Below are 27,195 nucleotides of genomic sequence, written 5' to 3' on the forward strand. Positions count from 1 at the left end.
CCTCCTTCCACCCCCCATCTCCCCCAGCTCACTGCCCACCTCTTATGTCCACCAGCTCACTGCTCACCTCCTCCCATCCCCCCATGTCCACCAGCTCATGATCAACCTGTTCAATCTGACCTGTACGATCGGTTTGTAAGACAAGCTTTTCACTGTACCCTGGTACAAGTGACAATAATAAACCAATACCAATCACTGCACAGCAGCAGAAGAGAATACTGAAATGAAAATCCACAAAAAGATTCCAGACTCTGGTCAAATTTCAAAAGTAACCAAATGGTATATAATTTATTACAACAGACCAGGTTGATCATACATACAGAAACCAAAGAAAACAGGTTTCCTAAATATAAAAGCATTTGCAAGAAAATTAACTGACTGCACATTGCCCTGACACCCATCTCCTGAGATTACACACACACATACACACATCAGCCCTCCTTAAGAATGAAGTGTTTCATCAAAAGTGCATCATGACAGCCACTTGTATGGAAAGCATTTTACAAGATTTCATTTTTAGCTATGCCAGAAGCTGCTGAACATTTTTACAACACCACAGACTCCACAGGTACCCTCCCCATGAGCAGCTGAGATCTCATGGCAGAGATAAGCCATACAGCTCACAAGTTAGGCTGCAGGAAAGATGAAAGCTCCTTGGGCACTCCTAACGAGATGGAGAACCCTAATTAAGAGATATCACAGTGGCCTCTGATACCGTGTCATTCTCCCAACAAATAGTCCTTAGTACTTTACAATCCAAGCTCTTCAAACACTGATAGCGCTGTTGGTGGGTAGGTTCATTGTTGATATCTAGGATACAACAACAATTTTGCTTCAAGTCCATTTATTTTAATGAAAGACAAGCTGAAGGCAAATACCATATTCATCTCATGGTTAAACTCACTATTGGCATATTGGGTGCAAATTCAGTCCATGATTTTGTGTTGCTTGGTTTTAGTGTTTCAGTTAGCAGGCAACAAGCTGGGTGTCAATAATAGACAGGACTCAGCAGGATGCACATCCAGTCTAAATGGGTGACTGGTGGGAATGTGTACAGAAATCAGCTGTCTTCCAGGGGCACACCAGAGCCAGCCAAAATGACATGAGCATCAAGTTACAATGCTCTCCTGCACACCTTCCACTGCAAGCAGTAATTTAATATTAAAACTCACGACTGCAATCCTGATTTGGCAAGGCCTGCCAATGTGCAAGGGAAGTCAGGTTTGCTACAAGGACTCCAGGGAAACAGTGCTCGAAGTAAATTCAAAACTACGAGCTGAGAGGGAACAGGCTTGGCACAAACGACAGCATGGCATGTCCTAAAGAGGCAACACTGGAAGCTCTGATCCACACGCACAGCCTGGAGTTCATTCCTTACTTGTACACGTCCCGTCAGCCATTCATATGTTTAACTCCAACCAAATCATTGTGGTATCAACACACAGGAGTGACCAGATCACATGAATGAAGTTAGAGAGTGTAGAATTAGGCCAAACTATTGCAACATAATGCAGGCCGCTTTGTGCTCAAATGTATTAATCCCTTTGCCCATTTTTACAATGGAATCTACCCACGTAAACAAGTCACACTGTAATTACACTGTCCTAGCAATGGTGGCCCTGTACCAGGAGAATATAATTAAAGAGTGTGAAGTTCACGTAGGCAGATGTCATATTCAATGTTGGCAGAAGAATGTACAAAGGACAAAGTTAACAAAGTGAAGAGCGAGGTGAGATTTTTAATTGTACATAGAATGTCATTTTTAGTCACCCCACACTAACAGGAAATAGAAACACCAGCATTAGGTTGGAACCACATTTTCTTTGGGTTCAGTGCTCACTCCATTAGATATAAATCTTCTAGGAAATAACTGATTTAAAAAAAAATCAGTCAGCCTTAGCACCCGAGAGATTGGGTGGCAAAGCAAAGCTCTTGGCCGTGACTGCTATTGATTTAGAATCCCATAGTCAGGGTGGGCTACAATGTCCCTCTGCTCGTTCTCCCACCCGAGATGAACATTTGACAGGGGTTCAGCATTGATATATTCTACTGGATATCGGTACCTTTGTTAGAGAAAGTGCAGTCCTGTGTACAATGGAGGGCACGCACACACATAGCCAACACTGAACCAGTGGCCCCAAGGCCCGATGTGAATTGGTACACACCAGTCCAGACAGTGTTATTGCAGCAACCATACTACACCTGCTGGGCACAACCTCCAAGGAATTGGTTTTCATCCTCATATTCCTCCAGTCCCCTGCAGCAAAACAAATTTGCTCACTCTCCTCCAAAGAATTTATCCAGAACAGCAGGGGCACTTTAAATACCTCCCTTAAACCAGGGATGTGTGTGGATCTGGAGTGTTCCCTGCCCCAAACTTTGGTGAGCATTAATACAATAGTGGCAAAGGATGGGTTAAGACAAATAAAGAACATGTGGGAATAATAGACAATGGCAGCCAACAAGACTCCAATTATCTCTGCCTGCTGACTCCCAGCTACAGCAGATCCACTTAGTTTTCCTCGTTCTAAAGTTGTGTCTACTGCTCTGTTTCCACAGAATAGAGGGACCCTGTGGAATCTGCACCCACCACCCCCCCCAACCCCAATGTGTCAGCTTGGCGATCGCTCCCATAAACAAAAGAACAGAACTAAATCACTACCTCTCCATGGTGTCTATATTATACACGCAATTTAAAATTAAAAACAATCATGTAACAACCCACTCAGTCTTTACGGAGGTTTTTCAGGCGTTTTTCCAAGTCTGCATCTGCATCTTCCAAGACCACCGGCTCCGCTTTTTTCCCAGCAGCAACGCTGAGTGATGCTCCAGTGCTTGGCAGGTCTAGAAGATGAAAGGAACAGCCTGGGGTTAGCTACCTGGGGAGGGAGTCAGTCCAGAGACCTCTGACCACCACAGCTGGAGGTGACCTTGCGACATGATCCCAGGGCTCCAGAGACCAAACTCCCCCCCTCTCACCCACACTATACAATCCCAGCAGCAGAGAGTTGGGCACAAAATTCAACCTGACATGCCCCACTCCAAGAGAATGCAATGCTGTCATAAGTACTGTTTTTCAGATGAGACAATTGCCTGCTGCCTCAGGTGGATGGGAATAGCTACATTATTTGTCTGGGTTTTACAAATGTGACAACAGAAACAAGAGCAGGCCACTATGTGCCATTCAATAAGATCAGGGCTGATCTGGTGTTGGCCACAATACTTTCCGACTAAATCCCATAACCCTCAATTCCCTTGACATCACTGGTTACAAGATGCTTGGGAACAACCGGCAGTCTTGAAAGGTGCTATTTTAGTGCAGGTCTGCTCTCAAGCTCTCACCAATGTACTGGAGCCTTCTGACTGTTAGACAGACTCCACAAAATTGGGTACAGCTGTAGAATATAGAGTCATACAGCAATGGAAACAGACCCTTCAGCCCAACTTGTCCATGCCAACTGTGTTGACCAGCGAGCTAGTCCCATCTACCCATGTTTGGCTCATCATCTTCTACATCAGAAGAAAATAAATTTGAGTTCCAAAGCTGCTTCTGGTGGAGAGAAGAAAATATGCCCAGTTTGCTCATTGTTAGATTACTGGTTCGACAAGTCACCTGCCTGAAAACTTGTGAAAGCCAGCATTTGCACTCTGACATTTCCCATGTATATGGGGTGGTGCTGATTGTTTGTAATACTTACTGGACAGCTCATCAGTCAGGTTCAGTCCAAGTTCATCCAGGACCTGAGAGACAATAGCATCGCTGAAAGACAAAAGAGAGTCAGCAAAGACTGACACAAAGTGTGTGTTAACTGTGGAGGGAACAGAGATAAGAACCCCGAAAATGTCTAGCCCAACTTGAGATTTCTGTGTCTCGGAATTTGAGACAAGAAGCAAAATTCAATCCCTGAAGATATGTTGGTCCATCAGCAAGCCCACCTTCCTGCACCTTCCCCTGATTCCACAAACTACAAGCACACCAGGCTGTTCAATCCCATCTACACACAGGAACAGGAGATTCTATTCAGATCTCCAACTTGTTCACTCATTCCATTACAGCATAGCTGAATCATATCACAGCACAATCAAGCCCCCTTCCTTTTATTTTCCTCCATATTCTTTATGCGCGTGTGCGTGTGTGTGTGTGTGTGTGTGTGTGTGTGTGTGTGTGTGCGCGCGCGTGCGTGCGCGCTCCATCCAATGTTAATGTTTTGCCTGCTTTTTCTGAATTCCCTCTTCCAGAAGGAAAAGTATACCTCCATCTCAACTGCTGTAAGCACATAGGCATCTCCTTCACCCCAATGTATATAAGCCAACTAACCTTGAGATTCAGCCCTTTTGGCCTTGCTGTAATGTTGAAATGATTCTGTACCCAAGTCAAGGCTAATACATCCCTCCAGATGTGAACACAATACTCTCGACAAAATGTAACCATAGTCATGTCCAGCTGTAACAGAATTTTCACTCCTTTATACTTAAGTCTCAAGATTCATGATTCAGGATTTATCTGCCAATGTCAGTAAACAAATATGGTAGAAAACTTTTCATGGCCCAAAACTCTTACCACAGCCAAATGCAAGGCCCAATACAGAAAGCCCAGAAGAATGGAAGGAGCAATGCAATATGCTCTGCACACAGCTTCACTGTGAACATGAACATGCTGAAACAGGTTTACAAACTATCTTCCACTTCCCCAGGTATCAGCAGCTCAATTAACTCACGTTTTCCCCAGGCTGGTGATATCCCATCACCGACTCTCCTGAAACACAATCTCTCAAGGGAGATTGGATTCGAGTCACTGTTGGGGGGTAGAGACAGGTTTCTGCATGGCTCACAGAGACATGGTTCACCAGCCCCTCATTTTCATGGGTCCAGTGTTATTGCAGAGCACCAAATATCGAGAGGGGAATCTAGCTCCAATCTTGCCTACTGAGTAGGTAGATAAATCCCCTGGGCCTGATAAGATATTTCCTCACACATTGAGAGAGATGAGTGTAGAAATTGCAGGGGCCCTGGCAGATATATTTAAAATGTCCTTAGCCACTGGTGCGGTGCTGGAGGACTGGAGGGTAGCTCATGTAGTTCCATTGTTTAAAAAAGGATCTAAAAGTAAACCAGGTAATGACAGGCCAGTGAGCCTGACATCAGTAGTGGGTAAATTATTGGAAGGTGTTCTGAGAGATTGGATATACAAGTATTTGGACAGCCAAGGGCTGATTAAGGATAGTCAGCATGGCTTTGTGTGTGGTAGATCGTGTTTAACAAATCTTGTAGAGTTATTCGAGGAGGTTACCAAGAAAGCAGATGAAGGAAAGGCTGTAGATGTTGTCTACATGGACTTTAGTAAGGCCTTTGACAAGGTCCCACATGGGAGGTTAGTTCAGAAGGTTCACACACTAGGTATCCATGGAAGGTTGTAAACTGGATTCGAAATTGGTTGTGTGGGAGAAGACAGAGAGTGGTAGTGGACGATTGTTTCTCAGACTGGAGGTCTGTGACTAGTGGTGTGCCTCAGAGATCTGTGTCGGGGCCATTGTCGTTTGTTGTTTATATCAATGATCTAGATGATAATATGGTAAATTGGATCAGCAAGTTTGCTGATGATACTAAGATTGGAGGCGTAGTGGACAACGAGGGAGGCTTTCAAAGCTTGCAGAGGGATCTGAAGCAACTGGAAGAATGGGCCAGAAAATGGCAGATGGAATTTAATGCAGACAAGTGTGAGGCGTTGCATTTTGGAAGGACAAATCGAGGTAGGACGTACGCAGTAAATGGTAGGGCACTGAGGAGTGCAGAGGAACAAAGGGATCTGGGAGTTCAGACACATAATTCCCCGAAAGTGGCATCGCAGGTAGACAGGGTTGTAAAGGAAGGCTCTTGGCATCCTGGCACTCTTAAATCAAAGTATTGAGTATAGGAGTTTGGATGTTATGGTGAGGTTGTATGAGACATTGGTGAGGCCAAATTTGGAGTGTTGTGTGCAGTTCTGGTCGCCTACCTATAGGAAGGATATCAGTAAGATTGAAAGAGTGCAGAGGAGATTTACTAGAATGTTGCCAGGTCTTCAGGAGTTGAGTTACAGGGAAAGATTGAACAGGTTAGGACTTTATTCCTTGGAGCGCAGAAGAATGAGGGGAGATTTGATAGAGGTTTACAAAATTATGAGGGGTAAAGACAGAGTTAATGCAAGTAGGCTCTTTCCACCTAGATTAAGAGAGATAAGTACAAGAGGACATGGCGTTAGGGTGAAAGGGGAAAAGTTTAGGGGGAACTTCTTCACTCAAAGAGTGGTGGCAGTATGGAACAGGCTGCCATCTGATGTAGTAAATGCGGGCTCACTATTGAGTTTTAAGAATAAATTGGATAGATAAATGGACAGGAGAGGTCTGGAGGGTTATGGACTGGATGCAGGCAAATGGGACTAGCGGAATACCGTTTCGGCACAGACTAGAAGGGCCGAATGGCCTGTTTTCTGTGCTGTAGTGTACTACGGTTCTATGGAGTACACGCACACACAATGTCAGAAACACATACCATCTTTTGTCAGTGCTCATTACTTTGAAGAAGAAAAAATAATTGCTGAGGCTGCTAACCAGAAGTTTAAACAGAATTCAGCATAACTTCACAAAAAAAATGATGGATATATTAAAATGAACATATGTTGAAAGGAAGTAACAGGCAGAGGGTGCTGCTGCCCTCTGGGGCGGTGTGAAGTGCTGGACATCCGCAGTTCTGAAAATAGAAAACTCCCTGACCTCCAGCATCCAAAGCAGTGAATCGCCATCACCAGTGGGAATCTGACACATCTCAGAGTGGGAGTCCTGGGCCAAGAGTTCAAGTAAAAGTGCAACCAGACATCAGCCACAACCATTACCCAGAAGACAATGGCTAGTGTGTGGGAACACCACGTCAAGTTCCCCTAGAAACACCACCCTGATTTGGAAATATATTACCATTCTTTCATTGTTACTGGGTCCAAATCCTAAAATCCCCACCCAACAGCATGGTGGGAACAGCTTCACCACACAGACTGCAGCAGTTCTAAAAGGTGGGCTTACAACCTTCTTCTCTATACCAGCTTTGCCAACAACACCACATCCATGGATGAATAATAAAAATCCCAAATATGAAGTAGACTGTGTCGGCTCCCTGGACTCAAAGGTCACCGTTCTAGATCCCAATTCCCTTCAACCCTCATGAGGTGTTCTTCACTGACCTCTCTTCTTCATCATCTTCATCGCCCATGGCATCGTCAATGGCATCGTTCATCATTTCCTCTTTCATGTCCATGATCTCAGTCTGTTTCTCAAACTCCATCATGATCTTCTGAATCTGAGGCAATTTCAACTGTAAGGAGGGGGAAAAGGTGAGGGCTTTTGAGTATGAGATGACTCTGACCACCAGCTATGATTAATCTAAAGTTTCAGCAATGTTTCTCTGCCCCAATAGACCCTCCCAAATGATGCAGAGCTCAGGTTTGGACGGACAGTGTACTGAATGGGAAGGATTTTTATGATTATTGACCATAAAAAAAAAATCAAGAACAAAAGTGCCAGTCTTTTCCCCAGGGTAGGGGAGTCCAAAACTAGGGGGTATAGATTTAGGTGAGAGGGGAAAGATTTAATAGGGACCTGAGGGGCAACTTTTTTCACACAGAGGGTGGTGAGTACATGGAACGAGCTGCCAGAGGAAGTGGTTGAGACAGGTACAATAGTATCATTTAAGAACCACTTGGATAGGTATACAGAGGGGTGAGTTTGGAGGGATATAGGCCGAACACAGGAAATTGGGTCTAGTTGGTATGGACTGGTTGGACTGAAGGGCCTGTATCCATGCTGTATTGCTCTAGATCTCTATAGAACATACAACATTATAGCACACCAGCCCATGACGTTGTGCCAACATTTTATCCTGCTCTAAGATCTACCTAACCCTTGCATCCCACATAGCCCTCCATTTTTCTATCATTCATGTGCCTATCTAAGAGTCTCTTAAATGTCCCGAATGTGTCTGCCACTACCACCTTTGCTGGCAGTGCGTTCCACGTACCCACCACTCTGTGTAAAAAAAACTTGCCTCTGACATCCCCCCCCTCAATACCTTCCTCCGATCACCTTAAAATTGTGCCCTCTCGTGTGAGCCACTATCACCCTGTGAAAAAAACTCTGACCGTCCACTTGATCTGTGGCTCTTATCACCTTGTACACCTCTATCAAGTCACATCTCATCTTCCTCCTCTCCAAAGAGAAAAGCACTAGCTCACTCAACCTATCCTCATAAGACATGCTCTCCAATCCAGGCAGCATCCTGGTAAATCTCCTCTGTACCCTTTCTAAAGCTTCTACATCCTTCCAATATTGAGGCGACCAGAGCTGAACACAATACTCCAAGTGTGGTTGAACCAGAGTTTTATGCAGCTGCGACATTACCTGGCAGCTCTTGAACTCAATATCCCAAGTAAGGAAGGCAAACACATCGTACACCTTCTTAACAACCCTATCAACCTGTACGCCAACATTGAGGGACCTATGGACGTGGACCCCAAGATCGCTCTGTTCCTTCACACTGCTGAGAGTCCTGCCATTCACCTTGTATTCTGCCTTCAAATTTGTTCTTCCAAAGTGTATCACTGCACACTTTTCTGGGTTGAACTCCATCAGCCACTCCTCAGCCCAGCTCTGCATCCTATCAATGTCCTGTTGTAACCTACAACAACCTTCTACACCATCCACAACACCACCAACCTTCATATCATCTGCAAACTTACTAATCCACCCTTCCACATCCTCATCCAAGTCATCTATAAAAATCACAAAGATTAGGGGTCCCAGAAGATCCCTGCGGAACACCACTGGTCACAGACCTCCAGGCAGAATACACTCCATCTACAACCACCCTGTCTTCTATGGGTGAGCTAATTCTGAATCCACACAGCCAAATTTCCCTGGATCCCATGCCTCCTGACTTTCTGAATGAGCCTTCCACGAGGAACTTTATCAAACACCTTACTAAAATCCATGTACACCACATCCACTGCTCTATCTTCATCAATCTGCTTTGTCACATCCTCAAAGAATTCAATCAGGCTCGTGAGGCACAACCTGCCCCTCACAAAGCCACGCTGACTGTCCCTAATCAGCCTATGCTTCTGCAAATGCCCATAATTCCTGTCTCTAAGAATCTTCTCCAGTAATTTTCCCACAACTAAAGACTCACTGGCCTGTAATTCCCAGGGATGTTCCTACTCACCTTCTTGAACAAAGGAACAACATTTGCCACCCTCCAATCATCTGGCACAACACCTATGACCAGTGAGGACACAAAGATCATCGCCAAAGGCACAGCAATCTCCTCTCTCGCTTCCCGTAATAACCTTGGATATTATCCCATCCAGCTCTGGTGACTAAACTATCCTCATGTTTTTCAAATGTTCCAGCACATCCTCTTTCCTCATGTCGACATGCCCTAGCATATCAGCCTGTTGTACGCCATCCTTACAAACGTCAAGGTCTCTCTTACTGGTGAAGACTGAAGCACAGTATTCATTAAGGACCTCCCCTACCTCTTCCGACCCAGGCATGTTTCCTTTTTTATCCCTGATGGGTCCTACCCTCACTCTAGTCGTCCTCCTTCACATGTCGAATGCCTTGGGGTCTTCCTTAATCCTACTCGCCAAGGCCTTCTCATGCCCCCTTCCAGCTCTCCCAAGTCCATTCTTAAGTTCCCTCCTGGTTACCTTATAACTCTCCAGGGCCCATGTCTGATCCTTGCTTTCTAAACCTTAGGTAAGCTTCTTTCTTCCACTCGACAAGATGTTCTACGTCTCTTGTCAACCACGGTTCCTTCAGTCTACCATTCCTACCCTGGCTCAATGAGACAAACGTATGCAGAACCCCATGCAAGTACTCCCAAATCAACCTCCACATTTCCGTTGTGCATTTCCAAGAACATCTGTTCACAATTTACAGTCCCAAGTTCCTGCCTAATAGCATCACAATTCCCCCTCCCCCAATTAAATACTGTCCCATATCATTTACACCTATTCCTCTCCAAGGCTATGGTAAAGGTCCCATAATAATTCATATCAAGCTCCTCGTAGTTGCTGATGAATCATATTTCCAGCATTTTTTGTGGCTGCTCCTATAGTCAGGGTTCATTGAACACAATTATTTAAATACTCATCTGGTAACTTTCTACACTACTACAATGTGTTATTGCTTTGACTTGACATTGCTGTTATATAACCAAGGTCCCTGTTCCCTGCATTCCTTTCCTCACTTTCTCCATCCTCACCTTACAACCCTTGTTGCTTTTAGTCACAAAATCAATTTCTCCAACACACTAAAGAACACAAGAAAATAGGAGCAGGAGGCCACTCAGCCCCTCAAGCTGATCCCACTATTCAATACGATCATGGTTGATCTGCCTCGCTAGTTCCCCACTAAAGTTTAACTACTTCCTCTTTAAGCAGCCCCAGGGTGGAGAACTCCAGAGATTCACCACTCTCTGTGTGGTGGATTCACCACTCTCTACACACCTCAATTTAAAATAACTGCCCGCAAATTTTGTAACTATGTCCCCTTGTTCGAGACTGTCCACTTGTGGAGACATCTTTACATCTCTCCTGTTGTGTCCCCTTAGGATCTTATACACTTCAGTAAGATCACCCTCATTTTTCTAAACTCCAAAGAATATGGATCTAATTTCCCAAGCCACTCGTGACAGGACAACACTCTCATCCCACAAATTAGCCTGGTGGAGCACTTTTGGACTGTCCCCAATGCCAGTTTATGCCTTCTTCTTTACAATATTTTTATTAAATCCTTAAAAAAAAGTACATGCATCAAGAAAGAGAGTAAAAATACTACTGATTACATTGTGTTAAATCATACTTGAGATCACAATACTCCCAATAATCACATGTAATAGTTAATAAAGGAAAAAAAATCTACTCCTACTACCAAAAACTGAAGCTACTTGCTGGAAAAAACAAGGAAAAACCCTTAAAAACGTAACAACGTCAGCCAATATCCGCATTTCAGTCATCAAATCAGAGATTTTGAAAATAATTCAGAAAAGGTCCCCACAAGGTTTGAAAGTCTAAGTTAGATTCAAAAACTGAACAACGAATCTTCTCTAGCTTCAGGTATGACATAACATCCCGTAACCATTGAGCATGAGTAGGCGGAGTAACTTCCTTCCATTTAAGCAACACAGCTCTCCTGACTATAAGAGAAATAAAAGCCAGAATGTGTAAATCAGAAGCCTTCAAAGTTATATCTCTTTCTCCAACGATCCCAAATAATGCAGTCAAAGGATTAAGTTTGAAATTTATTTTAAAAAGGAAGCAATTCAACTGCTTTCCTCATCTTTACAATCACATACTGCAACAGTTTTGCCAAACACACTCCCAACACTCATCACAAACAAAACAGGCATTCACCTCACCTGCTGGTTCATGGTGGCCATGGCTTTGGTGACTCCCTTCATGGCCTGGGCCATGGTGTTGTTGGATTTCAGAGTCTGGATCTTCAGTGACACGGCCTGGATGTTTGCCTTCATCATGATGAACTTCTTCACGTAGCGACGTGTCCGCACCAAGTCTTTTGCCATTATTTTCACTGCATCCTAAGGTTTGGCAAAAGAATCTCATTCATGGGGAGTGCAGAGACATTCAGTCCAGAAACAAGCCACCATTTCTTTTCCCACATAAAGTTGCTTTCTTTTAAAACAAAATGTTATATTCTAAAATTGATGAATGGATGAGAGTAAGGAAAAATTTAGACCCACCAAATTCATCCTGGTCTTTATGCTCCTCCCTCCCCTTTAGTCGAGCCACTGCTTCACAGCTCTAGTGACCCAGGTTCAATCCTGTCCTCAGGTGCTGTATGGAGTTTGCACGTTCTCCTCGTAACTGCGTGGGTTTCCCCTGAGTGCTCCAGTTTCCTACCACATCCTCAAGACGTGCAGGTTTAGTCAGCCAGTGTAAATTGCCCTAAGCGCATGGGCGAGTGGTGGAATCTGGAAGAGTTGATGGGAATGTGCCGGAAATGAAATGGGATTAGTATTGAATTAGTGTAATTGGAAGCTTGATGCTCAGCACAGACTCGGTGGGCCAAAGGGCCTATTTCTTTGCTATAAGACTCCAAAAATCAAATCCCATCACTGTATCCTTCTATTCCTCATTTATTCATCGAGTTAAATGCTTTCCTGCTATTTGCTTCAATTCTCCCCCAATTCCACTTTTTCCACACTCAGCGAAGAACTTCCTTCTAACCCTCACATCAAATTTCACAGTAACAATCCTGGTTTTAGACTCGTCCACAAAACAACACCTCCAAAAGCCTGCCATTCGATCCAGTCATTGTTTTAAAGACTTTGATCACAATTCAGCTCTCACTTTTCTAACTCGCTCGGTCCTTCCTATTACATGTGTATGGCAAGGACTGCACGCTATCAGTAATAGATTCATTGAGTCATATAGCACAGAAACAGGCCCTTCAGCCCAACTGGTCCATGCCGACCAAGATTCCAATTTAAGCTAGTCCCATTTGCATGCGTTTGGCCAATATCCCTTTAAACCTTTTCTATCAACCTACCTGTCCAAGTGCCTTTTAAATGTTCTTTATATACCTGCCTCAACCACTTCCTCTGGCAGCTCATTCCATATACAGACCACCCTCTGGGTAAAAAAGTTGCCCCTCAGGTTCCTATTAAATCTCGCCCCTCTCACTCTAAACCTGTGTCCTCTGGTTCTTGATACTCTGGGCAAGAACCAAAAGTGACACGAGGAAAAAGATTTTTATTTTACACACCAAGTGGTTAGGCTCCGTAAGGAGAGTAGTGGAGGCAGATTTTATTGCAGCGTTCAAAACAGAGCTAGATAACTAACTGAAAAGGAAGGATTTACCAGGTGAAAGAGTGAGGGAGAGTGAGACCAGATGGTCTCGCGTATTCTGGGGTCGTGACTATTCTGCAATGATGTTGCAGTCACATTTAATCAGAATACATTTTCAAACTTCAGCAAATGTTTTTCTTCACACTCTTCTTCCCACTTTACTGACCTCCCACTGCTATTACAACCTTAACGATGAAGTAGAGATACTTGCTTCATCGTTAGCCAATGGTGAAGTTCCCGAAGAACGGAAGGTGGCTAATGTCGTTCCGTTGTTCGGAAAGGGCAGCAAGGACAAGCCAAGAAACTACAGGCCAGTCAACCTGACATCAATAGCGGGGAAGTTACTGGAGGGAGTTCTAAGGGACAGGATCTACCAGCATTTGGATAGACAGAGGCCGATTAGGAGTCACCATGGCTTTGTGCGTGGAAAGTCATGCTTGATGAACCTTTTAGAGTCTTTTGAAGAGGTAACCAAAAAGGTAGATGAGGGGAGGGTGGTGGATGTTGTCCATTTGGACTTTAGCAAGGCCTTCCACAAGGTCCCACATGGCAGGCTGGTCTAGAAGGTTAGGTCCCATGGAATCCAGAGAGAGCCTGTAAGGTGGATTCAAAATTGGCTTGGAGGTAGGAAGCAGAGGGTGGTCGCTGAAAGTTGCTTCTCGGAATGGACATCGGTGACGAGTGGTGTGCCGCAGAGGTCGGTGTTGGGACCCTTGTTATTCATATAAATGATTTGGATGCAAATGCACAAGGCTTGATCAGTAAGTTTGTGGATGACACAAATTTAGGTGTTGTTGATAGTGAAGAAGGTTGTCGTAGATTACAGATGGATCTTGATCACTTAGGGAAGTGGGCTGAGGAGTGGCAAATGGATTTCAATACAGATGCACTTTAGGAAGTCAAACCAGCGTAGGACTTGTACTATGATTGGTAGTGCAATATGGAGTGTAATGGAACAGAGGGACCTAAGAGTACAAGTACATATTCGTTGAAAGTGGTGTCATAGGTAGACAGGTTGGTGAAAAAGGCATTTGGCATGCTAGTCTTCATTACCCAGGGAATTATGTTGTAGTACTGCACTTGGACTACTGTGTAAAGTTTTGGTTACCTTATTATAGGAAAGATGTGGTTAAAGTGGAAAGACTGTAGAGAAGATTTACGAGGATGTTGCCAGGACTAGATGTCCTGAGTTACAGGGAGAGGTTGGCCAGGCTAGGTCTTTATTCCTTGGAACATAGGAGAATGAGGGGTGACCTTATAGAAATGCTTAAAATTATGTAAGGTGGACTGTAACAGTCTTTTCCCCATGGTAGGGAAGTCTAAAACCAGAGGGCATAGGTTTAGGGCAATAAGGGAAAGATTAAAAGGGACCTGAGGGGCAAATTTTTCCACACAGAGGGTGGTGAGCATATGGAATGAGCTGCCAGAGGAAGTGGTCAAGGCAGGTATAATAATATCACTTATAAGCAACTTGGATAGGTACATGGAGGGGCAGGACTTAGAGGGATATGGCCAAATGCAGGAAAATGGGACTAGCTGAGTGGGCATCGTGGTTGGCATGGACTTGTTGGGCCGAAGGGCCTGTACTTATGCTGTATTGCTCTATGACTAAGTGACATATCTCATCATTCATTTTAATGAGTCCACGGCAAAGCAACTGCTGGTGTCAGAGGGATATGCTAACAGCTGATCCAACAGGCAGTCCAAGCCTGTCCAGCCAAAACAGCAGATTCTCCAATTTCCCATCAGCAACATAAGGATATTGCTCACTGTGAAAAGATTGTAGGCCAGTGAGCCTTACGTCAGTGGTGGGGAGGTTACTGGAGAAGATTCTTGGGGAAAGGATCTACTCGCACCTGGAAAATCACACTGATTAGGGATAGTCAGCACGGCTTTGTGCATGGGAGGTCATGTCTTACAAACTTAATTGAGTTTTTTCTAAGGGGACAGAGATGATTGACCAGGGTAGGGCAGTGGATGTTGTGTACATGGACATTAATAAAGCATTTGACAAGGTTCTTCACTGTAGGCTGATTCAGAAGATTAAGGCACATGGGATCCATGAAAACTTGGTTGATTGGATTCAAAATTGGCTTGGCTATAGAAGCCAGAGGGTAGTGGTGGAGGGGGGTTATTCTGACTGGAGATTTCTGAGCAGTGTATTCTACAAGGATCAGTGCTGCGACCTCTTGTGTATGAATGATTTGGATGAAAATGTAGATGGGGTGGACTGATTAGCAAGTTAGCAGCGACACAAAAATTGGCATAGTTGTGGATAGTGAGTCAAAAGGTACAGCAGGATATAGACCAGTTGGAAATATGGGTAGAAAAATAGCAGAAGGAGTTTAATCTGGACAAGTTTAATGTGATGCACTTTGGCAGGTCAAATGCAAGAGGAAAGTATACAGTGAATGGCAGGACCCCAAGGAGCATTGATAAATACAGGTGCAGGTGGATGTGCAATTTAAATTGGCATCTTGGTTGGAACAGACATTGGTTTGAAAGGCCTGTTCCGATGCTGTTCAATGTTCTGCTTTACGTTGGAGATGTAGCATACAGGTGCCAATGATGACAACATCTGAAAATATTAATGGCACAGTGGTTTAGTTACTGCACCAGTAATCCAGAGGTTTGGACTCAAGTGCTGTTGGGCAAAGGGTTAGCATTTAGACCCAGCGATGATGGATTGCCGATGTTTCTAAATCATGATGATGTATGACTTGGAGGAGCACCATGACTGGTAGTGCTGCCCAACACTCACTGCCCTCATCAGTGGAGGTCAAGGGATCTGGAAGGTGGTCAAGGAATGAGACAGGGAAGACAGTGGTCTTGAGAGTGAAACTTATAGATTGGTGCTTGATAGTCAGCATGGACGTGGTAGCCGAACAATTACACTAGTCTTATTTAATTCTGCCCACAATCCCTTTACCTCCCCCAGATTCCACTACTCATCTACACGAGTGCAATTTACAGCAGCCAATTAACCTACCAACCCAGATGTTTGGGATGTGGGAGGAAACGAGAGCACCCAGAGGAATCTCACATCATCAGGGAGAAAATGCAAACTCCACACAGACAGCACCCGAAGTCAGGATCAAACCCAGGTCCCTGGAGCTGTGAGGCAGCAGCTCTACCAACTGTGCCTTATGTGATAAAGAGGTTCACCACCCTCTGGGTAAAGAAATTTCTTCTGATCTCTGTTCTAAGTGGTCTAGCCCATATGCTGTGACCAAACAGGTCCATCAGTTTACTCTCCTCATGAACAAATGGCTCCTGAAGGGACTTCTCGTGCACATACCATCTGTCCCTGTTTTGCCATTTTCTTGATGTCAGCAATTATTTTCTTCTCCTGCTGCTCCAGCTTCATTCGCTCACGGTCCAACTCGCGCATCGCCCGGTTCAGGGCCCGTTGGTTCTGCCGGAGCATCTCCTCCGGGGTCTTTCTCCTACCAAATATGGCATTCATGGTGCTTCACTGAACTGTGGGGAGGGGAAAGGAAAGTAGGGTGAGCACAACTTACCCTTCAGGATTACATCACTCCTCTTTCCCCTTCCTTCAGCTACGAGCAGATTCTTCCCATCTCAGCCTCATTACAAGTTTTCAAAGATAACTATGACTTTGAAAGCCCCAGAGGCACAGCCATTTTTTCCGTAACCTCAGAGAACCCCCCACTGCATTAAGACTGCTACTGCAATGTTACAAATCTTAAAGGTATCTACATTATTGATAATTAACTACTTTCCTTCAGTTTATTTAAAATATCACTGGATTCCAATTATGCTTTATTTTATTCAGACCTTTGCGTAGAATGCAAATGTTAATACCTTAAGCCCTGAGCTGTCCTAAAGCAGGGTTGCCAAATTGTGTTTTTCTCTTCCCAGTTGCATTTCGTGGCTGATCTCCTAGGCAGCAAGGGTTAGGGCAGGTCCATTAGGATTTCATTTAGAGGCTTCATTGAGCCCACTTGGGAGATCAATCTTCCATTAACCATATTGTGCACAATTCCGAGTCCTTTTACTGGGAAGAAGAGTCAAGGGAACCACAAAGAAGTCCCAAAGTGCTGGTTGGACTTGCATGATCCAATGTAATATCATAAGATTTACTACTTTCATTGTACTGTCTGAAGCAGAAACATTGCCCAGCCGTGTTCTTGGCTATCATACCACAGGATCTTTTAACCCAATGGACCACCTCCGAATGTGCAGCAATTTCTTGGAATTGCAATGTGACCACTGGCCAAATTTTGGTGCTTAAATGGCTGCAATGGAAATGTTCTGGCTTAGGGTGAGAATGCAACCCACCAGGTCCACTGGAGACAGGGCCCCAAGTCCAAGGGCTCAGGCCCAGCTGCATCTTCCAGCCCTGGGCATAGCAAGGCCACCAAATAAGAATCACAGCAGACAAACACTTCCCCTCATGCCCCCAGCCACTGCCTGGCCAGCACATACCCACACCTTCCCCACAACTACCACCTTTGCCCATCACTCACCCTCCCACCTCACCTTCCCTCTACCTCCCTCCGCCATCCCCTCCCCTCTCCCCACCCGTACCTCTCCATCCCCCATTGGTCCCAATTCCTCCCCCATGCCCTCCCCATACCTCCCTCCTCTCCCCAGTCCCTACCCCCTCCCACCCCTCCCTCCATCCCCCCACTCCCTCCCACCCCACTCCATCCGACGCACCCCTCCACTCCCTCCCTCCATCCCCCCACTCCATCCCCCGCACCCCCCCACTCCTCCCCCTTCCCCCCCACTCCCTCCTCCCCCCCACTCCACTCCCTCTTCCCCCCACTTCCCCCCACTCCCTCCTCCCCCTCCCCCCACTCCACTCCCTCTTCCCCCTCCCCCCACTCCCTCCTCCCCCTCCCCCCACTCCCCCCTCCCCTCACTCCACCTCCCCCTCCCCTCCCCCTCTCCTCCCCCCTCCCCCCCTCCTCCTCCCCCCCACTCCCTCCTCCCTCTCCCCCTCTCCTCCCCCTCCCCCCTCCCTCTCCCCCCTCCTCCCCCTCTCCTCCCCCTCCCCCTCTCCTCCCCCTCCCCCTCCCCCCTCCCCCCTCCCCTCCCCCTCTCCTCCCCCTCCTTCCTCCCCCTCTCCTCCCCCTCCCCCTCTCCTCCCCCTCCCCCCTCCCTCTCCCCCCCATCGCCTCCCCCTCCCCCCTCCCTCTCCCCCCCCATCTCCTCCCCCTCCTCCCTCCCCCCCCATCTCCTCCCCCTCCTCCCTCCCTCTCCCCCCCATCTCCTCCCCCTCCTCCCTCCCTCTCCCCCCCATCTCCTCCCCCTCCCTCCTCCCTCTCCCCCTCTCCTCCCCCTCCCTCCTCCCTCTCCCCCTCTCCTCCCCCTCCCTCCTCCCACTCCCCCTCTCCTCCCCCTCCCTCCTCCCTCTCCCCCCTCTCCTCCCCCTCCCTCCTCCCTCCTCCCCCTCCCCCCACTCCCTCCTCCCTCTCCCCCTCTCCTCCCCCTCCCCCCCACTCCCTCCTCCCCCCCACTCCCTCCTCCCTACTCCCCCTCTCCTCCCCCTCCCCCCCACTCCCTCCTCCCCCTCCCCCCCACTCCCTCCTCCCTCTCCCCCTCTCCTCCCGCTCCCCCCCCTCCTCCCCCTCCCCCCCACTCCCTCCTCCCCCCTCCCCCCCCCTCCTCCCCCCCTCCCTCCTCCCCCCTCCCCCCCCCTCCTCCCCCCCTCCAGCCCACTCCCTCCTCCTCCCCCTCCCTCCTCCCCCCCTCCCCCCCACTCCCTCCTCCTCCCTCCCCCCCACTCCCTCCCTCCCCCTCCCCCCACTCCCTCCTCACCCCTCCCCCACACTCCCCCTCCCCCCCACTCCCCCTCCCCCCTCCCCCCCCACTCCCCCTCCCCCTCCTCCCCACACCCCCTCCCCCTCCCCCCCACTCCCTCCTCCCCCTCCCCCCCACTCCCTCCTCCCCCTCCCCCCCACTCCCTCCTCCCCCTCCCCCCTCCCCCCCACTCCCTCCTCCCCCCCCCACTCCCACCTCCCCCTCCCCCCCACTCCCTCCTCCCCCCCCCACTCCCTCCTCCCCCCCACTCCCACCTCCCCTCCCCCCCACTCCCACCTCCCCCTCCCGCCCACTCCCTCCTCCCCCCCCCCACTCCCTCCTCCCCCCCACTCCCACCTCCCCCTCCCCCCCCACTCCCCTCCTCCCCCCCACTCCCTCCTCCCCCTCCCCCCCCACTCCCTCCTCCCCCTCCCCCCCACTCCCTCCTCCCCCTCCCCCCCACTCCCACCTCCCCCTCCCCCACTCCCTCCACTCCCTCCTCCTCCTCCTCCCCCCACTCCCTCCTCCCCCCTCCCCCACTACCCTCCTCCTCCTCCCCCCCACTCCCTCCTCCCCCATCCCCCCCACTCCCTCCTCCCCCTCCCCCCCCCACTCCCTCCTCCCCTCCCCCCCACATCCTCCTCCCCCCCACTCCCTCCTCTTCCCCCACTCCCTCCTCCCCCTCCCCCCACTCACTCCCTCTTCCCCCTCCCCCCACTCCCTCCTCCCCCTCCCCCCACCTCCCCCCTCCCCCTCACTCCACCTCCCCCTCCCCTCCCCCCTCTCCTCCCCCCTCCCCCCTCCTCCTCCCCCCCACTCCCTCCTCCCTCTCCCCCTCTCCTCCCCCTCCCCCCCCCCCTCTCCCCCTCCCCCCTCCCGCCTCCCTCTCCCCCCCTCTCCTCCCCCTCCCCCCCCACTCACCTCCTCCCCCCCCCTCCCTCCTCCCTCTCCTCCCCCTCCCCCCCACTCTCCCTCCTCCCCCCCACTCCCTCCTCCTCTCCCCCTCTCCTCCCCCTCCCCCCCCTCCCCCACTCCCTTCCTCCCTCTCCCCCTCTCCTCCCCCTCCCCCCCACTCCCTCCTCCCCCCCACTCCCTCCTCCCTCTCCCCCTCTCCTCCCCCTCCCCCCCACTCCCTCCTCACCTCTCCCCCTCTCCTCCCCCTCCCCCCCACTCCCTCCTCCCCCCTCCCCCCACTCCCTCCTCCCTCTCCCCTTTCCTCCCCCTCCCCCCACTCCCTCCTCCCCCTCCCCCCACTCCCTCCTCCCTCTCCCCTCTCCTCCCCCTCCCCCCCACATCCCTCCTCCCCCTCCCCCCACTCCCCTCCTCCCCCCCTCCTCCCCCCTCCCTCCTCCCCCCCCTCCTCCCACTCCTCCTCCCCCCCTCCCCCCCCTCCAGCCCACTCCCTCCTCCTCCCCCTCCCTCCTCCCCCCCCCTCCCCCCCACTCCCTCCCTCTCCCCCCCACTCCCTCCCTCCCCTCCCCCCTCCCCCCCACTCCCTCCTCACCCCTCCCTCCTCACCCCTCCCCCACACTCCCCCCTCCCCCCCCCTCCCCTCCCCCCCCCCCCCCCCCCCCCCCCCCTCCCCCCCTCCCCCCCCACCCCCTCCCCCCCCCCCGCCCCCCCCCCCCCCGCCCCCTGCCTCCCCTACCCAAACCACCCCCCCCCACCCCCCCGACCCCCCCCCCGCCCCCCCCCCACCCTCCCCCCCCCCCACCCTCCCCCCCCCCCCCCCCCTCCCCCCCCCCCCCCCCCCCCCCCCCCCCCCCCCCTCCCCCCCCCCCCACCCTCCCCCCCCCCCCCCCCCCACTCCCCCCCCTCCCCCCCCCCCCTACCCCCCCCCCCCCCCCCCCCCATCCCCCCCCCCCCCCTCCCCCCCCCCCCCCCCCCCCCCCCCCCTCCCCCCCCCCCCCCCCCCCCCCCCCCCCCCCTCCCTCCCCCCCCCCCCCCCCCCCCCCCCCCCCCCCCTCCCCCTCCTCCCCCCCCCCCCCCCCCCTCCCCCCCCCCCCCCCCCCTCCCCCCCCCCCCCCCCCCCCCCCCCCCCCCCCCCCCCCCCCCTCCCCCCTCCCCCCCCCCCCCCCCCCCCCCCCCCCCCCCCCCCCCCCCCCCCCTCTCCCCCCCCCCCCCCCCCCCCCCCCCCCCCCCCCCTCCCCCCCCCTCCCCCCTCCCCCCCCCCTCCCCCCCCCCCCCCCCCCCCCCCCCCCCCCCCCCCTCCCCCCCCCCCCCTCCCCCCCCCCCCCCTCCCCTCCCCCCCCCCACCCCCCCTCCCCCCCCCCCCCCCCCCCCCCCCTCCCCCCCTCCCCCCCCCCCCCCCCCTCCCCCCCCCCCCCCCCCCCCCCCCCCCTCCCCCCCCCCCCCCCCCCCCCCCCCCCCCCCCCCCCCCCCCCCTCCCCCTCCCCCCCCCCCCCCTCCCCCCCCCCCCCCCCCCCCCCCCCCTCCCCCCCCTCCCCCCCCCCCCCCCCCCCCCCCCCCCCCCCCCCCCCCCCCCCCCCCCCCCCCTCCCCCCCCACCCCCTCCCCCCCCTCCCCCTCCCCCCCCCCCCCACTCCCTCCTCCCCTCCCCCCACCTCCCTCCTCCTCCTCCCCCCCACTCCCTTCCTCTCCCCCTTCACCCCCTCGCACTCCCATCCTCCCCATCCCCCTCCCCACCCCCACTCCCTCCTCCCCCCTCCCCCTCCCCTCCTCCCCCCCTCCCCCCCACTCCCTCCTCCCCCCCACTCCCTCTCCGCCCACTCCCTCCACTCCCTCCAATCCCATCTCTCTCCCTCCACCACCTCCAGTCTTCCAGACCCGCCCCCGGGCCCAGCAGCCGGGGGAAGGCCTCAGTGTTTACGGCGCCTCCTGCGGCCCCGTCCTCTACCCCGGCCCGGCGCTCCCCGGCCCGCTCAGCGTTACTCAGACCTGGGCCTCGCGATCCAGCTGCTGCTTCGCGAAAACCGTTTTCCTGTTGTTGTCGATGGGCCGTAAGACTACGTTTTTCGCCGACAACCAATCATTTAATCCCACAGATGGCGTAACCAACACGAGACCTCTTTTGGCCGGTGACGTTTTTGCGTAATGACGTAACCGCACGGGGTAAACGTCACTCAATACGAGGAGCGTTGACCCTGTGTCGAGAGTTCGATTCCCGCGGCCGCTGGAAATCAGAGGAAGAGGCGAGATACCAACCCAGGACTTGGCATCGGCGTTCACCGAGGAGAAGGACATGGAGCTCAGGGTGCTGCTGTTTTTGGGGCAGGAGGTGTTGGGTTTATTGGCTCATAGGTAGATGGCTCCAGGGCCTGATGGGATCTTTCCCAGCTTGTGGAGGGAGGCAAGAGAGGAGCTTGTCGCATCCCTGACAAAGATCTTTGTGTCTGCTTTAGCAAAAGGCGACGTCCCAGAGGACTGCAGAATGGCAAATGTTGTTCAGCTCAAGAGGGGCAGTAGGGACAAGCTAGGAACTGTAGGCCTGTGAGCCTTACATCAGTGGTAGGGGAGCTGTTGGAGAGGATTTTTAGGGACAGGACTTACTCACATCCGAAGAAGCATGGATATATTCAGGAAAGTCATCGTGGCTTTGGCTTTGAGCTTTGAGTCTTACAAACTTGATTGAGTCTCTTGAGGAGGTGACAAACGTAATTTGATGAGGGTCGGGCAGTGGATGTTATCGGCAAGGACTGCAGATGCTGGAATCCAGATGAAAAAACACTTATGATGCTGGTCTACATTGTCTATGCTGTCTATTGCTGGATGCTACGTCTCTGTTCCAAGCCGACTCCAGCCCCATACCTCAATTCTTTCTCTGCTATATCAATGACTGCATTGGTGCCACCTCTTGTACCCATGCGGAACTCAACAGTTTCATAAATTTCACCACAAATTTTCACCCTGCTCCCCAATTCACTTGGACTATCTCTGAGACCTCTCTCTCCTTCCTCGATCTGTCCATCTCCATCTCAGGAGATTCCTTATCCGCCAATATCTTCTACAAACTCACTGAGATGTCTACCTTCTTTTCTAACTGGGGCTTCCCCCCAACTGGTCGAGAGAGCTCGCACCCATATCTCTGCCATTTCGCGCACCTCACCCCCACCCCGCCTAGGCCCCACAGGGATAGAGTCCCCCTTGTCCTCACAATTCATCCCACCAGCCTACATATCCAACACATCATTCTCTGCCACTTCCGCCGTTTCCAACGGGACCCCACTACCAAGCATATCTTCCCCTCCCCACCTTTCTGCCTTTCGGAGGAACCGCTCTGTCCGCAACTCCCTACTTCACTCCCCCACCACCCATCCCACTCCCCCCCTGAGAATTTCCACTGCCCCCCCCCCCCCATAGGTGCAACACCTACCCCAACGCCACCTCCATCACCTCCAGCCAGGGACCAAACAGTCCTTTCAGGTGAGACAGAGATTCACCTGCACCTCCCTTAATATCATCTACTGCATTCAGTGCCCCAATTGTGGCCTCCTCTACATTGGTGAGACCAAATGCAGACTAGGTGACTGTTTCGCAGAACACCTGCACTCTGTCCGTAGCCACGATCTGCATCTCCCTATCGTCAGACACTTCAACTCTCCCTCCCATACTATCACTGACATGTCAGTCCTCGGCCTCCTCCACTGCCAGGAGAATTCCAAGTGCAAACTGGAGGAACACCACCTCATTTTCTGTCTTGGAACTTTGCAACCTAATGGCATAAACATGGAATTTTCCCAGTTTAAGTAACCCCTTACCCCCACCTTGCTTATTCTTCCCTTTGCTAGCCTCTCTCTCTTTTCTCTATCCCCTTTTTTTCCTTTCTCTCCTTACCTTTGACCCATCCCCAGTGGATCTCTCTCCCCTCCTCCCCCGCACCTACCTATCACCACCTTGAGCCCACCCCGCCTCCCCTCTTTAGTCCACCTATCACTGCTCTACTTTTTCCTCCTATATATTAGGCTTCCCCTTTTCCTATCTTCAGTCCTGAAGAAGGGTCCTGACCTGAAACATCGACCACCTGCTTTTCTCTATGGATGCTGCCTGGCCTGCTGAGTTCCTCAAGCATCATAGAGTTTTTCATCCTTCATGATAGGCTGATCCAGAAGATTAAGGCACGTGGGATCCATGGAGACTTCATAGATTGGATTCAAAATTGGTTTGGCCATAGAAGACATAGGATAATGATGGAGTGATGTTATTCTGGCTGGAGGTTTGTGACCAGTGGTGTTCTGCAGGGATCAGTGCTGGACCTCGGCTGTTTGTGATGTACATGATTTGAATTGAATTGAATTGGTTTATTATTGTCACTTTTACCAAGGTACAGTGAAAAACTTGTCTTGCGTACTGATTAGTCAGTTTGCAAAAAACACAAAAATAGGGAGAGTTGAGGTTAGTGAGGAAGTTTGTTCAAGAATACAACAGAATACAGATCAATATCAGATATCGGCAGAGAAATGGCAGATGGAGTTCAATCCAGCCAAGTGTGAGGTGATGCATTTTGGGAGGCCAAATGTAAGGGGAAGATATACAGTAAATGGCAAAATCCTTAGGAGCATCGATGTACAGAGGGATTTTGGGGTACAAGTCCATGGCTTCATGAATGTAGCAGTACAAGGTAGTAAAGAAGGCATATGGCATGCTTGCCTTCATTATTCGGGACATTGAGTATGAAAGTTGGGAAGTCATGTTGAAGCTCTATAAAAGTTTAGTTAGACCACATTTGGGGTATTGTGTGCAGTTTTGGTCACTGCATTACATGTAGGATGTGGAAGCTTTGGAGAGGATGTAGAAGAGGTTCACGGGAATATTGCCTGAATTAGAGGGTAGGAGCTATAAGGAGAGGTTGGACAAACTTAGATAATTTTCTCTGGAGCGTCAGAGGCTGAGGGGCGACCTGATAGAAATATATAAAATTGTGAGAGGCATAGATAGGGTAGACAGTCAGCATCTTTCTCCCAGGGTGGATGTGCCATATGACCAGACTTCGTGGGTTTAAGGTGAGAGGGAGAAAGTTTTGAGAGGGAATATTTTTTTTACACACACACACACACACACACACACACACACACACACACACGCACACGCACACACACACAGCGGTGGGTGCCTGGAACACCCTGCCGGAAGAGGTGGTGGAAGCAGATCCAATAGCAACATTCAAGAGGCATTAAGATAGATACATGAACAAGCAGGGAATGGAGGGATACAGACCATGTGCAGGCAGATGGGATTATTTTAAATAGTCATCGTGGTCAACACAGACATCATGGGCCGAAGGGCCAGTTTCTGTGTTGTACTATTCTTTGATCTACATAAATCAGTTGATCTTGCAGCTTTATAAAACGCTAGTTAGGCCGCATCTGGAGTATTGCATTCAGTTCTGGTTGCCCCATTATAGGAAGGATGTCGAGGCTTTGGAGAGGATGCAGAAGAGGTTCACTAGGATGCTGGCTGGATTGGAGGACATCTGGTCTCAGGAGAGGTTGGAAAACTTGGGTTGTTTTCTCTGGAGGGGCCCGAGGCTGAGGGGAGATCTGATAGAAATTTATAAGATTATGAGAGGCATAGAGTAGACAGTGGGTATCTTTTCCCAGGATTGAAATGTTTAATACCAGAGAGCTTGCATTTAAGGTGAGAGGGGGTACGTTCAAAGGAGATGTGCGGGGCAAGTTTTTGACACAGAGAGTGGTGGGTGCCTGGAATGTGCAGCCAGGGGCGGTGGTGGAAGCAGATACGACAGGGGCGTTCAAGAGGCTCTTAGATAGGCACATAAATGTGAGGGAAATGGAAGGATATGGATATTGTGTAGCCAGAAGGGAGTAGCTGAGTTAGGCTTTTAACTACTAGTTTAATTAGTTCAGCACAACATCGTGGGTTGAAAGGCCTGTTCCTGTGCTGTACTGTTCTACGTTCAGCCATCTGATCTTTGGGCTACCAGGTGTAGGGAACATCAAGACACAAGAGTCTGCAGATGCTGGAATCCGGAGCAAAAAAATTCAGTGGTATGAATATTGAATTGTTGTCGCAACAACAACCTCACACTCAATGTCAGCAAGACCAAGGAATTGATTGTGAACTTCAGGAAGGGGAAGTTGGGAGAACACACACCAGTCCTCATTGAGGGGTCAGCGGTGGAAAGGGTGAGCAGCTTCAAGTTCCTGGGTGTCAACATCTCAGAGGATCTATCTTGGGCTCTGCCAGGACCGCAAGAAACTGCAGAGGGTTGTGGACACAGCCCAGCGCATCACGGACACCAGTCTCCCCTCCTTGGACTCTGTCTTTACCTCTCGTTGTCTTGGTGAAGCAGCCAGCATAATCAAAGACCCCACCCACCCGGGACATTCTCTTCCATCGGGTAGAAGATACAGGAGCCTGAGGGCACGTACCACCAGACTTAAGGACAGCTTCTACCCCACTGTGATAAGACTATTGATCGGTTCCTCTATACAATGATATGGACTATGACCTCACGATCTACCTTGTTGTCACCTTGCACCTTATTGCACTGCACTTTCTCTGTAGCTGTGACACTTTATTCTGTAATGTTACTGTTTTTACCTGGACTACATCAATGCACTCTGTACTGACTCAATGTAACTGCACCGTGTAATGAATTGACCCGTACGATCGGTTTGTAAGACAAGCTTTTCACTGTACCTCGGTACAAGTGACAGTAATAAACCAATGCCAATATATTGATGCAATCACAAAGAAAGCACGCCAGTGGCTGTACTTCATTAGGAATTTGAGGAGATTTGGGATGTCACCAAAGACTCTTGCAAATATCTACAGATGTACGGTGGAGATCATTCTGACTGGTGGCATCACTGCCCGGTATGGAGGCTCCAATGTGCAGGATTGAAAGAGGCTGCAGAGGGTCGTAGACTCAGTCAGCTCCATCAAGACAGATACAAGATATTTATTTATTAGTCACATGTATATCGAAACACACAGTGAAATGCATCTTTTGCATAGAGTGTTCTGGGCGCAGCCTGCAAGTGTCACCACGCTTCCCACGCCAACATAGCATGCTCACAACTTCCTATCCGTACGTCTTTGGAATGTGGGAGGAAACCAGAGCACCCAGAGGAAACCCACGTAGACACGGGGAGAATGTACAAACTCCTTACAGATAGCGGCTGGAATTGAACTCTCCCTGCTATCCCTCCGGCATCTATCATTTAGGACCCTCACCATCCAGGACATGCCCTTTTCACGTTACTTCCATCAGGGAGAAGGTACAGGAGCCTGAAGACCCACACTCAACGTTTCAGGAACAGCTTCTTCCCCTCTGCCATCAGATTTCTGAATGATCCATGAACCAGTGAACACTACTTCATTATTCCTCTTTTGCACTATTTATTTATTTTGTAACTCATAGTAGTCTTTATGTCTTGCACTGTACTGCTGCCACAAAACAACAAATTTCACAACACATGTCAGTGATAATAAACCTGATTCTGATTCTGAATTTTCCAGCTTCAGATAACCCACACTCCCTATGCTCCTTTCTCTCTACTTCTGTTTCCACTCTCCACCTCTTCCCCCCCCCCCACCCCCATCATCCAG

At 50.6% G+C, this 27,195-nt stretch overlaps 1 protein-coding gene across 3 annotated transcripts; it reads right to left on the reverse strand.

Annotated features, from left to right (window-relative positions):
• Positions 1-255: 255 nt before the first annotated feature.
• On the reverse strand, positions 256-21,557 carry chmp2a (charged multivesicular body protein 2A). 3 transcript variants are annotated; one of them, XM_052042916.1, is made up of 7 exons: positions 21,435-21,453; positions 16,721-16,798; positions 16,194-16,375; positions 11,446-11,625; positions 7,214-7,344; positions 3,699-3,760; positions 256-2,844 (listed from the first exon to the last, which is right to left on the reverse strand). In XM_052042916.1, the coding sequence occupies exons 3-7, from the start codon at positions 16,359-16,361 to the stop codon at positions 2,726-2,728; spliced, it is 660 nt and encodes a 219-aa protein (XP_051898876.1). In that variant the 5' UTR covers positions 16,362-16,375; positions 16,721-16,798; positions 21,435-21,453; the 3' UTR covers positions 256-2,725. The 3 variants fall into 3 exon arrangements, with proteins under 3 accessions (XP_051898876.1, XP_051898878.1, XP_051898877.1); XM_052042918.1 differs by lacking the exon at positions 21,435-21,453 and having other exon boundaries at positions 256-810; positions 2,726-2,844; positions 16,721-17,313; XM_052042917.1 differs by lacking the exon at positions 16,721-16,798 and having other exon boundaries at positions 21,435-21,557.
• Between the last annotated feature and the right edge of the window lie 5,638 nt (positions 21,558-27,195).

The sequence above is a fragment of the Pristis pectinata genome, chromosome 33 (assembly GCF_009764475.1).
Source record: "Pristis pectinata isolate sPriPec2 chromosome 33, sPriPec2.1.pri, whole genome shotgun sequence".
Taxonomy (NCBI): domain Eukaryota; kingdom Metazoa; phylum Chordata; class Chondrichthyes; order Rhinopristiformes; family Pristidae; genus Pristis; species Pristis pectinata.

Bases quoted from the DNA above. Each gene is read 5' to 3' on its own strand.
- chmp2a (XM_052042917.1), bottom strand. From the start codon at position 16,361: ATGAATGCCATATTTGGTAGGAGAAAGACCCCGGAGGAGATGCTCCGG. The intron at 7,345-11,445 runs GTGAGGTGAATG...CCCTCCTTACAG, and splicing joins TGGCCACCATGAACCAGCAG to TTGAAATTGCCTCAGATTCA. The intron at 2,845-3,698 runs GTAAGTATTACA...TTCATCTTCTAG, and splicing joins CCTGACTGATGAGCTGTCCA to ACCTGCCAAGCACTGGAGCA.